Genomic DNA, 12,391 nt, shown 5'->3' with positions numbered 1-12,391 from the left:
AAAACTATCCCAGTTGGTAGACTAGGAAAAATCTGAAGTGTTGTGGAAGATGGTTTACTGAGTGGCAGACACATCACAAACTAGCTATATATGTTTTAAACAACAAACCGCTAGAAAACCAACATGTAGTTACTGTTTTGCACAGGAACAGCCATTTCCTGGCTTTTGTGTTCCTAAAAAAAAAAAAAAAGTGTAGCCCAATTTTGAAAAATTTAGTGTGAGAAACAGGATCTGTGCTCCTGTGTAGTAGACGAGGAGTGTCAATGATACAGTACGCTGGTTGTTAATAACTAAATCAGCTAAATGCTCGTGAGGCAGCTATGTTAATTACAATATTGAAACAGGGGGTGTAATGCATATTAAAGTTGTGTTTGTTCTGCAGCGTTTCCTGTCGACGGTGTGTTGTGGTCGGTAACGGAGGAGTACTTCGAAATAAGACGTTAGGGGAAAAAATTGACTCATATGATGTGATAATAAGGTAAATAGTATTTATTTTTCATTTTCTTCACATATGGGGAGTTACAAACTTCTGTTGTAAGCCAGTAGCTTTATAGTTCAGTTAATATACAAATGAAAATGCATAAAAGCTCCCATTATTCTGTTACATCCTTAAAAAAAAAAAATCAGTTTTATTAGACAGATGCAAGGGAGGAACAATGTGTGCATTCTGTTTCATGGATGGATACATGCATGCAAGATGCTGCTATCAGAGATGGGTCTGGGTATGTGACAGTCCAGAGCCCTGTATGTGCCCCTTGCTGTGAGCCAGCATCCTGGGCAGCCCTGCCTCTTACTTTCCACACCATGCCTGTCTTTCCTTTGTGCTAGCACATGCATTGCTTGGAGTGGATTAAAAGTAACACACTGTGAAGTCCACCTCAAGGCACGTGTCATCTGGAGCATGATGTTAGCGTCTATCTCTTCCTCAAACATGTTAGCTTGTACTGGAAGCATACCAGAGGGTGCTGGGATCTGGAGGAGAGGTATTTAGATCAGGGAAACTGAAAAAGTGCTCAGGGTGTGTGGGTGTGTTGGTGTGTGGGGATGTTCTAATGCCAAGCAAGCTGAAATGGACTATTTAGCTAATTATAACAGTATTTTCTGAATAATAAGAATTTTTAAAAAATCATCCGTTTCTTCTCTACAGAAACTGACATAGTAACCAATAACATGGCCTTTCTGCCAGTAGGTATCTTGTCAGATGATGTGCCTGAACCCTCTTTCATTAAAACCTTTGCCATTTCAGTTTCTGCTTCAATATTGTCTGAACCTCATTGTTACTTTGCTGTCAGTGATGCAAGGAAGCTCCATGAATTATTTTTAACTTATTTCAAGTATTTGGATTTAATCCTTCAATTTAAAAGCTCCTGAACATCTATTAGCTCTTCTTAAAATGGGAATCTTTACATGTGCCGGTGTCACGCATTTAAAAATGGGCAGTTCTAAAACCAAAATTGCTTCAGAAATACAGTATGCATTTTTTTTTTACTGTGAATGAACAAAGAGGTGATGTTTGCATTCTGTATTTAATAACTTGTTGTGATTAAAGCTTTGAAATGTTCTTTTGTCTACCTGCCTTATTTTGTAAAACATTTGTTCCCAACCAACATACCTCCTATTGTGAGCAGTCAGTTGTGTTAGCAGACCGAAGTATGCCTGAGTACTCCAAAGAATATGCAACACAGCTGTCAAGCAAAAACTGCAAGATGGAGAGTTAAACACAGCTCCTTTGGCACCTCAGAGCAAAAGAGACCTTACCCAGAAGAGGCTACCTGCCTGCTGCTTACTAATGTGTTGTAACACAAAGCAGTGGCAGCTGTACAGGAACTATTAAAACAAAAAGCGCTATAAATATGTATCAGCATCATATATGCAGTCATAATCCCTGTTGCCATATGCTGTAGACAGTGAAGAGTATTAAAACACTCTTGAATTGTCTTTTGTGGGAATCAGGTCATCTAGTAATGTGAATGGAGCAGCTGGTAATTTTTCAAGCAAGATATTCTTAGTTTTTCTCCAGTTGCTGTGATTGATTTAAAATTGGAAAGTGTCTGCTGAAGTGACACATTATGAGTAATCATGCAGTTGTACTCTAAACCACCTTGGCCAAGTTCCCATATGTACTTGATCCCTCTATGTTAGCAGGTGATGCAGGAGGCACCTGATAATTGCTCATCAACTGTGTAATGTGATAAGTGAACACTGGGCCCCTAACCCCTTGCATGCCTGGATGTGCTGCCTGCCTTGCAGACTTCTGTGTGTGCCAACCACACATAGAAAGGACAGATGTGTGGGGTAGTCATTGCAATCTCTGCATCTCTGTCTTCTGCAGAATGAATAATGGCCCTGTTATAGGGTATGAAGAGGATGTTGGGAGAAGGACAACTTTCCGCCTTTCTTACCCAGAATCCATCTTCTCAGATCCGATCCACTACGACCCCAATACAACTGTTGTGATCATCGTCTTCAAACCACGTGACTTAAAGTGGCTTTGGGAGATACTAGGCGGTCAGAAAATTGTGAGTTTAAATATTTATGCAATTTTGCACTCTGCTTGCCACACAAAACAGATACATCTCCTATGAGATGTATGTGTTTTGCTTTTAACCTTAGCTGTCCTGGCTGGGAAGAATGCTGGATCTCCCATTCAGTCTATTCAGTTTCCCTTTCCTTTGTATGCCTCTGTTCTTTCTCACTCGTACATTCAATTTGGTTGTTCGCCCCAAAGCAGTTACCTTCTCAGAAATATATTTATCTTGTTCTAGCACCATTTCATATTCTGATGCACGTGCTCCAGCCATTTCCGAGGTTATTTTATCCTGCGCACCTGGTGAAATTACAGAATAGTTTTTTTAAGGGACCTCTCTTTGGAGGTCTTAAGTCCAAAACCCCTGCTGAAAGAAAATGGGTCCAAGCTCAAAGCTATACCAGTTTCTCAGGGCCTTGTCCAGGTAAGTTTCAATTATTTCCAGGGATATTTCTACAACCTCTGTTTCAGTGCTGCACTACTTTCACAGGAAAGAATTTCTCCTCATCCTTTCACTGTGCACCCTAGGATCTTAGTCTGATCCTGTCGTTTTTTTTTTTTTAATCCTCTACCAGTTATTTAAAGATGGGCTGAAAAAAACCACACTCCTCAGACCCTTCTTGCACGACATGTGCCCTGGCCCTCTACTCATTTTAGTGACCCTCTATTGAATTTGCCCCAGTTCGATGCTCTCTCTTGTACTGGGGCTGGGAGGAACCCAAAATGGTGTTTGTGAGACCACAGGCAGGCTCAGTTCAAAGTACTTGAGAGAGATCACTGGTCTACTTGCTCCATATGCTCTTGTTAAAGGAGCCAAGTACATAAGCATTTGTTGCCTCCAGGGCACAGTGCTGGTGCATGTTGTCCACCAGGGACTTTTCTGCGAAGATGCTTGCCAGCCAACCAACCCTAACCTCTGCTGCAGCAGGGGTTTGTCCTGTTGCAGGAGCACAATTTGGCACATACTCTTACTGAATTCTGTCTAGGAGGTTCAACGTTCCTTTTCTTCTTCCTCAAAGTGCTGCTTTTGGATTTTGCTTTGGCTAGAATTAGAGTTGCTACCAAAACAAATTCAACTGTGTATAGCAGTTAAAAATGTGTGGTTACTTGCCTGTTACAGAGTGCTAAAGGCTTTTGGAAGAAACCAGCTCTGAACATGATATACAAATCTAATCAAATCAGGATTCTTGATCCCAGCATCACCAGAAAAACAGCTTACGATTGGCTTCATTTCCCAACAAGGTTTCCCAAAAAAGAGGTAAGCTTTCTTCTTTTTTAGCTTTTAGTTACATGCCACCGAAGAAATAATTATTTCATTATTATAGGGGGACTGTGTTAGAACATCTTTCAGGTTCTTATTGCATAAGCTTAGGTTTAGGTGATGTTCGGAGAAATAAAAAAAAAAGATGAGAAAATGGAGTTCAGAAAGTGTCTAGTCTTGTAAGCCAAAATCTCTATTTATGGGTTCAATAATTAGTATTAACTATCTCTGTCTACAAATATTGTCTCATTTCCTTTTACAAATTGGGAAAAGCAGACAGGCATTGGAACACGATGGATCTGAAGAGCCTCTAGAAATATTAAGGCGTTTTGAATTACTAAACGTAGGGCTTTTTTCTTAAAAACAAACAAATAAAAACAGTAATTTTAACATTGCTGCAATTTATTCTGCTGGGGGTGGGTAGGAACTGGGGAACATACAGGATATTCCAGACCTGCTCTAATGATGTAGATCTAACACCATTCTTGTACTTACTGATTTGATGCCAAGCTAAGTAATGAGTTAACCAACAATTTGGATATATTAAAAAACAAACAAACAAAATATTTTAACTGTCAGCTTCTGGCTGAAGAATGTTTTTTGATGAAAGGTAAGGCTTCAAGTTGGAGACGTCCCTTGTGCAGTCAGGACTGACCATGTGCTGTTTAACAGAAATGCTTGTACAAATGCAGTTCTCTTGGGTCACAGTCATTGCATGGAGCTGCTTCATCAGGATCAGCAAACTGACACACATGGAAACTTCTGACAAGCTGCTACTGCGGAGTATCTACCACAACTGTTTTCCAGTTTAATCTTTCTAATGTTTGAGGGAGTTGTTTTGTGGTTTGTTGTTTGTTTTCTTGTGTGTGTTTTTTTGGTGTTTTTTTTTTGTTATTGTTGACTTATTTATTTTTTAAGTCTAGTAGTGTCTTTGTCTCCCCTATGAACTCTCAAACTGGAATTCCCAGTTTGGCTGCATGCTTGCCAGGGCTCCGCATGCTTGCCAGGGCTCCGTGGCATTTCAGCTCTTCAGCTGAGAGTGAGAAGAGGGCAGCACAGAAGTTGGAAGCTTATTGATCTCCTAAAGGGCCACAGAGCATCCATGGCTTTCATGATTCCAGAAATCTCTTCTGTCCTTTCCTGTACTGCTCCTCTCAGTGGAAGTAAAAGTGAAGCTGGTGCTGTCAGTGAGCCAAGCAGATGTGTGTGGTGTCCTGGAGCTGATACACGGGTGCAGGCTGCTCAGTCCTTTTGAGTAATGTGTATGTTCTTTGTTTCTCTCCTGCTTGCTGGGTGCCCCTGATTGGAGCTGGAGCAGAGCATGTCTATGGTAGGATATAGGTACCCCTTTCTGCCTCTTCTGCTTCCTCTTGCTCTATTCCCAGGGTTTTACAGCCCCGTGTCCCAGACAGCAGCAACAACTGAGCCCAGGTGTACTTGTCCTCACTTCTCCCATCACACAGAGGCAGGCTGTGGCTGGCTTGGAGCCTGCACATCTGCAGTCGCTCTGGCACAGTTGATGCGTAGCAGCTCAGTTAAGTCGGGGTTCATGTTGGGTGGTCTGTTGCAGGACCCAGTTTGGAGCTCTCTGTATTTAGAGCGCATCCCTGGGGTGGAGGCGTGGGGGGCTACTGCTGCCTATGTTGTCCTATGTTTCGGCCCCCTCTGCCTGAAAAGATGCCAAAGGCAGCTGTTACTGTCGCTGCCTTTACCATTAAGCAAACATTATATTCCCTGGGTGTGCATTTGTGCTTAGTCCTGCAAGCATTTCTGTTTCTCTGGCAGCAAATATGATGGTATTAACAGAGCTGGGAAGAACAACTGTAAAATCAAATGTGCTTCCCCAGCAGCAGTAAAGTCAAAAAGTGTTAGAGTCATTGCAGCACTATGCCTGTTCCCACTGAACGCGACTGGCTGAACGAAATTCATTGCAGGCCAAGATCTGTGGATATTGCTAGGGCAAGCCAGGATCTGCAGTCAGTAATAGCAGTTCTGCTTGGCAGGATCCACAGAAAATCAGTTTGTTTGATAAGAACTTCCTTTGAGGTTTGGTTGGACAAAAGAGCATGCTTAAAGCATGAAAATGTATTTTAAAAGTAGGTCTATTATAATAATTACTACATTCCTTTGAGGTGAACTGTATATTTATGATAGACAAGGGTAAATAGAACTAGTTTGCAACCTGTGGTATTCCTGAGCTTTCCAAATAAGACTAATTCTGACAGGTAACATGCCTGTCATAATTTCAGGGGACTATTTAATGTGGATGTTGCAACAGGTGCACCACTAAGTTTATGGTATTGGACCCCCCAGGGTGGAAAGCTGTTTTGCTAATTGGCAGAAACCCTGGGCAGTGGTGCGCGTTTTAAGTCAATGTCATTTTTTGAGTACCCCAAAAGCTGTAAAAAGGTACAAGAAAAAAAAAATCACGTAAAAGATAGTTCAATTCTGTGATTTTAATTAGGAGAGCTAATTAAAGAGTTGTTAGTAACTTTTCCCTGGGGATTTGTTCCTTTATCATATAATACAAAGAACTATTTTTGTGTCACTGAGTTCTGCCTTCTCTCTGTGCAGAATTATCTACTGCTGGTTTGCCTGCTTTGTTTTCAGAGGCAAATGATCTAAGCCTTGAGTAAGAATTCAAAAAAGAAGGTGATTTTGTGCTCACTTTAGGGTTTGACTGCAACTACTGAAAGTGTTCAGTTCATTTGGTCTCTGATAAAACTGTTATTTTAGCCAAGACTGGCACGTCTGCCTGAAAGTTTTACCCACTTACAGGGAATTTTTCCTTTAAGATTAATCAGTTGGTATGATGAAAGAAATTACCTCTGCGTACAAACCTTGCCTCAATTACTTCCTTAGAGCATTTTAGCTGCTGCTAAAAGAGTCATGTCTGTTATCATAAAATGTACATGATGCTTCCAAAGAGTTCTCTGGTCTTGTAAGAAATGAAAATCTTCAGTTAGATGCTCTTAAGTTTGCACGATTAAAACCTGTTTATCGCCTGCTCTTGGTATTTTAAGTTGCATTTACTTCTGAACTTTCTTACTGTAGGGAGACACAAGCAATTTTATCTACAGTGTCCTTTCTTCTAATGAAAATATTGGGGGAAGATCTAAAGCTGCCTTTTCATGAATTTCCCTGCTGAAAAAGTTCAAACGTAGCCAAGTTAATGCAGCTGTAGTGCACATTTTTGGTTTGGTGATAAAAAAAAAGATTTGAGACATGTCATATTCTGTTCACTGGGATCTTAGTCATCTAGAAACTTTCTGAACGTATCTGATAACTCCGTCACATTTGATTGAGGAGAAACTGTCTCCAATATATAGAAGTCTGACTGGTTTGGTGAAAGTAGGTTGCTGAGTGGAGTGGTGGCAGGACCTTACTGATGCCTCTGCTGAGGGAAGAGCTACAGTACAGGCTCAGCCCTTGCTAGAAAAGCAGAAAACCTAAGGGAAGGCTGATGCAGCAGGTACCCTGGTCATGGAAAAGCGGCAGGCAGCACCTTACTCCTTTATGGGACAGGAGGGGATCCAACCCCAAAACAAAATGTATGTAGAAGAGCTAGGCTTCCTGGTTTCTGCTGCCTTTTTTCTTAGCTTTGCTGTTCACATCAAGCTGCCAGTTAATTATGCATGCATGTTGTTTGTGTTCTCTTTTAGAAACCTAAGCACCCAACAACGGGGCTAATTGCCATTACACTAGCATTTCACATTTGTCATGAAGTTCACCTGGCAGGCTTCAAGTACGACTTCACTGACAGAAACAGTTCTTTGCACTACTATGGCAATGATACAATGTCTCAGATGATGCAGGTAAGGTGCACTTGTTTATGCTGAGGGGCATGCTTTGAGAAATACTGCTGATAAGTGAGGAAGGCAATGCAATTAGATAAAAGCATGGACTGCAGGTTAGAAAGGCCTCCCATCTTCTACTGGTTCAGCTGCTCATGGGTTAACGTTGCTTAAACTCACATCTCTGCTTTTGTTTCTGAAAAATGTGGGTAATATTTGTCTCTTGAGCTACACCTTATTCTGCAACGTCATCATTTGTGTGCTCTGTTTTGCTTTAATGATGTTCTTCCTAGGCTACGCAACTCTTGTTTGTAGAGGCATATTTGTTAGCACTGTCAGAACATGAATAGGCACTGTTCTTGTTTAAGTTCTTTTTCTTTGGCAGCTACTTGGAAAACTTGTCTTAGTTGCCAAATTTCTTTAATAAGAAAGAAGTGAAGGAGTTAAAACCTATAAACTTGCAGTTGAGGAAAGAGCTGAATTTCAGAATTGAAAAGTAGCTCTTACAGAGGGATAGGAAGAGAGGGAAGTGCTTCCAGGAGGTGGAAGCCACAACTCACCAGGGAAGGAAGCAGCAGGAGGCTGGCAGACATCAGGAGTGCCTTCTCCTCCTGCAGAGAAGTGTTTTTCTACAGCTGTGCCTCTATTTTCTTTAATGTCTCGGCTCTTGCCTTCAGCTCTGTACTCTGAGCATCTCAGTCTCGGCCCTTTACATCAGTGTGAACAGTTTGCTCATCCATATGCACACCTAGTATAGTGTGTTGGTTCCAAGTGGGGCTTATTTTCTTTCCTCCTCCCTTTCTTGAAAATGTAGTATGGGGCAATGTCCATAGGAGCCTCTCAAGTCTCTCTGAGGAGTCCTACATGCCCTCTGCTCTGAGATAATTTTCCTCTGACACTGCACTTACGGTCACTTTCAGGTTCTTCTCTACAGGTGCTTTGCTTTTTTTTTCCTTCTTTTTTCCCAATATACCTAAGGCTTGAGTAAGGTTGATCACTAGTTGAATAGACATTTATAACTTTCCTAAAATCTCAAAACTTGAAACAGAAACATTATCAGTGATTCTGTGGTATAGGATGTTAGAACTCAATGCTACGTGTATGATCTTTTATAGAGCATTTACTCTGAATTCATTTTAACTTTTTGGATTCTGTGTCCAGTAAGCTTATCTGAAGCACGAGGTTCTTTGAATTCCCTGTAGTCCCCAGTGGATGTTTTGGATTTCCTTGTGCTCTCCTCCACTAACCTCAGTGGTCTCTTGATTATCTGGGGCCCTGCATGAGAGAGCACTGAAAATGGGTTGGTTTGGGGTTGTTAGAGCTGACTGGCAGGACACATTCAAGCTACAAATGTCTCGTGTGCTCTTTGAGAACCTGGGTTGAGCTTGGAGAATTACTCATTTTCTGACTGCTTGTGTTGTAAATGTCGTTATGCTGCTGTTGCCTATAAGCCCAGGGAGGAGCTGGGAGAGTTAGTAAAGGAAGGACTTCTGTCCTACGGGTTTGGTTTGTGTCCTAATAGAAAGTCTAGTGTAGTTTTGAGCAATGGGTTCACTCACCTGTTTTTTTGGGAGACCATACTACAGCCAATGCTAAGAAGTCTTTTCCCTAGAGCCTTCCTGCTCTTAGCATCTTCCAAGCAACACAAGTAATTAGAATGAAAGAGAACAAAGTGGTGCTTCTGGTAATAAGTTGAATTTATTTCTTTTAATTATTATTCCCTCACATCTCTTTAGAATGAATACCATGACATCAACGCTGAGCAGAAATTTTTGAAGAAGCTTATAGACAAGAACTTTGTGGTCAATTTGACGTGAAAGATGGAAAATATGAAGAACAATCACTATTTTCAAGATTCAAAAAATTTTATTTTTTTGTATGACACTTTTATTTTTTAAGTGCAACATAACTGTTTACTGTTTAAAAGGAGCACAGAAACCTCACAAGGCAGAAGCTTCTTCTAAGCCTGAGGATAATGGACTGGTGCAAGCAGAGAACTGAATTTCTGTGAAGCTATTTAATAATGGGGAAAAACATGAAACTTTCAGCTGAAAGTATCAGGGATATAGGAAAAAAAAATGTGATCCACGTGACTTATTTATCAGCAAGAACTGTTTCCAAACGTTTAATTCTCTGGAATATCTTCCTTTCGAACATTGTCCTCTAAAAAGGTTACACTGTCAAGAGACTGTGAAGAGTGTTTAAGTAATAGATGGATGTAAAGTCTTGAATCTCTTGTAATCTGAAAGTGGCTTTAAAAACAATGCCTATATATCATTACTGTGTCTGGGAGAAGGGGAAACATACAAAGCGTACAGGCTTTAGTCTGTCCTACTCCTGAGCAGAGAACATCATCTTCAGTGAAGAAGCCACAGCCTACACTGGTCATCAACTCTGAACTGCTGTCTGCGTGTGCCAAAGGTGAAGACCCTTTGGTTTGATTTGTGGATTTGTTGGTATTGACAATGCTTGTGTTGTATCCAGTTTATGAAAAACTTGCCCTGTGCTGTGCTTCCAATAAATTTTACAGGTTTTGACTTCTCTTAGAAAAGAGGGAGTTCGAAGACTGAAGATTTGTCTTAATTACTTGTCTGTTACTTCCCCCAAACCACAAGAGGAATGCGAGCTGGGACGGAGATACTCACACGAGTTTAAATTCAGAGGAAATGTTTGTTGGATCTCCAGGATAGGATCTAATGTATCTTTCTGTTCCCTTGTCAAGTATCAAGATAACTTCTCCAGACTAGCATAATCCCTTTTTTCACATGCTGTAATGCATATCCAACTTTGAAATGCATCAATGTGAACAGCAACTGTTCCTATTTTTGGTAGTGGAGCATGCTAGGGAACATCCAAGATGTACATCAGCTGAATTAGCGTTTGGCTTCTGCTAATCTCTTCCATTTTTACTTTTAGATTTAAAGAATGAGTCTGAACTAAATTATTTAGCAATGGGAATTTACATGGGATTTTATGAAAGTATTTAATGGGATGGTTACGTTTCTTGTATTGATTTTGTCTCAGATAGGCCTGCTGAGTTAGTTGAATTTGTTAGGGAATGACTTTGACAACTATCAAAGATGAAACGAAAAAGTGGAATGCCATTCTAATTCTTTCATGGAATATACATGTATGTATCTTTTTTATTATGTCAAGTTTGTTTGAAGATCTTTTGGTTATCTTGATCAATCACACCTAAAGAAAGCAAAAACGTCTGCTTCCAAAAAAAAAAAACAAAAACCAAAAACAAAACAAAACAAAAACGCTTCAACGGTGGTAGAAAAAAAGCTTTGCTTTTTAATAAAATGATAGAGACCAGTGCAAGCAATTAAGATATGATCCCAAGCCTCTAGCAGCTCATAAGCACAGTATTGTCTTTTTTCAGGAGCTAAGGATTATAAGAGTACTGAACAGCAACACAGAAGAGTAAGCATTGGAGTGACTAGAGATCAGTCTCATCCTTTCCTATTTCTCTTGCAGAGTGCAATACCTATCTGAAAACTGCCTGTGGTTCTCATCTTTCTCTTTAGCCAGTTCTCATATTTTTCTTTAGCCCTTTGGTTCTGCCATCTGGGAATTGCTGAGTGCAGCATGACTTGCAGGCAAATCTCACCCAAAGAAGAGGTGCCTTTTGCTGCACGGTGTTTTCACCTGATGACTCCTGACTTTTGTTTGGTTTCAAGCAAATTGGACGTATTCAAAATAACTGTGGATGTCCTAAAAATCTGCATCCCCCTTGTGGTACGGGCACTGCCATAAGTGTGGCAGTTCAGCCACCTCAAGTGATCCTGTGTGGGGTCACTCCTTGTCCAACTGGGCGCACAGAGGAGAGGGGCGTGCCAGAGGTCCTGAGGGCAGCGTGGCAGGTGCCTGTCCTGGCAGAAGTGGGGGAAACCAGAATTTCTTCACAAGGTGATGGAAGGAGTCTTACTCAGTTGCTGAGTATAGCCTTCTCCCACCCCCTTTATAACATGCACATTTCTGAGGCTTTGAGAAGGTCTCTGCTTGAAAATCTGAACAGAAATAGGTGGGGTTTTGTACCAGAAAGCAGTGATGCTACTGTTTTTAGCTCTACCATAATGTATATCTCATGATTATTTCAGTTAATTAGTAAGTTTTGTATGTGACTGAATAGCACCAGACCTGCAGTGATTTAAACTACTGACAACAGCAATTCCACGTGGAAAAAAAAAATTTCAAGGCAAAGTTTTTCATAAAGCTCACAACACTGACCTTTCTTTGCATGGAAGCCCCTAGCAGATGTCTCACCGTGCCCAGGGCAGAGCCAGGCAGAGGTGGTGGGCTGCATCCCCCCTAGGAACCTGGGGTTGCTCCCAGAGTCAGCTCTGGCTCCCCCAAGTGTTGTGGGGTGCCCTGCTGTTGTGGGCTGCCTGCCAGGGTACGGCCTCGTCTGCCTGACATCCCACACTATGCTGACTGTGAGGACTTCTGTACAGGAGAGCTGTTGGGTTTGCCCTCTCCTTGCAGCGTCTGGTTCTTGTGACGGTGCTGGCTGCTTCCCTCTTTCTCTCCAGCCACTCTCCCTGGCAGAGGGAGGAGGGCAGCGAGCTGTGCTTTTGAAGATGTGGGTGTTTTCTCTGCTTTATTGCCTTGCCAGAGAGATTCTTCTAAACTGATTCCTTCTCCTAATGTTTTCCTAGGAAAGTCTTCTGCCTTTGGTTTTGTTCCAATAGACTTAAGAATCCAGACAAGAGAATTAGAAAAGAAGGATTCATAATGTCCCCCAAACTCTTTTTGCTTATAATAGTCGCCTTTATTTTGATTTTTTTTTTAATCACACCAGTGTTA

At 41.2% G+C, this 12,391-nt stretch overlaps 1 protein-coding gene across 11 annotated transcripts in view; it reads left to right on the top strand.

The window, feature by feature from the left end:
* Positions 1 to 10,153, top strand: part of ST3GAL6 (ST3 beta-galactoside alpha-2,3-sialyltransferase 6) — a 40,723-nt gene extending 30,570 nt beyond the window's left edge. For 9 of the 11 annotated variants that reach the window (XM_048058172.2, XM_066990393.1, XM_048058162.2 and 6 more), the window contains 6 exons: positions 383 to 478; positions 2,333 to 2,519; positions 3,648 to 3,785; positions 5,098 to 5,118; positions 7,451 to 7,603; positions 9,319 to 10,153. In XM_048058172.2, coding sequence (XP_047914129.1) covers positions 383 to 478; positions 2,333 to 2,519; positions 3,648 to 3,785; positions 5,098 to 5,118; positions 7,451 to 7,603; positions 9,319 to 9,399 — 676 coding nt within the window. In that variant the 3' untranslated portion in view covers positions 9,400 to 10,153. The remainder of the gene's footprint in view (positions 1 to 382; positions 479 to 2,332; positions 2,520 to 3,647; positions 3,786 to 5,097; positions 5,119 to 7,450; positions 7,604 to 9,318) is intronic. The other 2 variants (XM_066990391.1, XM_066990392.1) reach the window with 1 other exon arrangement.
* Positions 10,154 to 12,391: the final 2,238 nt, after the last annotated feature.

Source organism: Anser cygnoides, chromosome 1, assembly GCF_040182565.1.
Source record: "Anser cygnoides isolate HZ-2024a breed goose chromosome 1, Taihu_goose_T2T_genome, whole genome shotgun sequence".
Lineage (NCBI taxonomy): Eukaryota > Metazoa > Chordata > Aves > Anseriformes > Anatidae > Anser > Anser cygnoides.
This window is presented reverse-complemented; position numbering and strand designations above follow the sequence as displayed.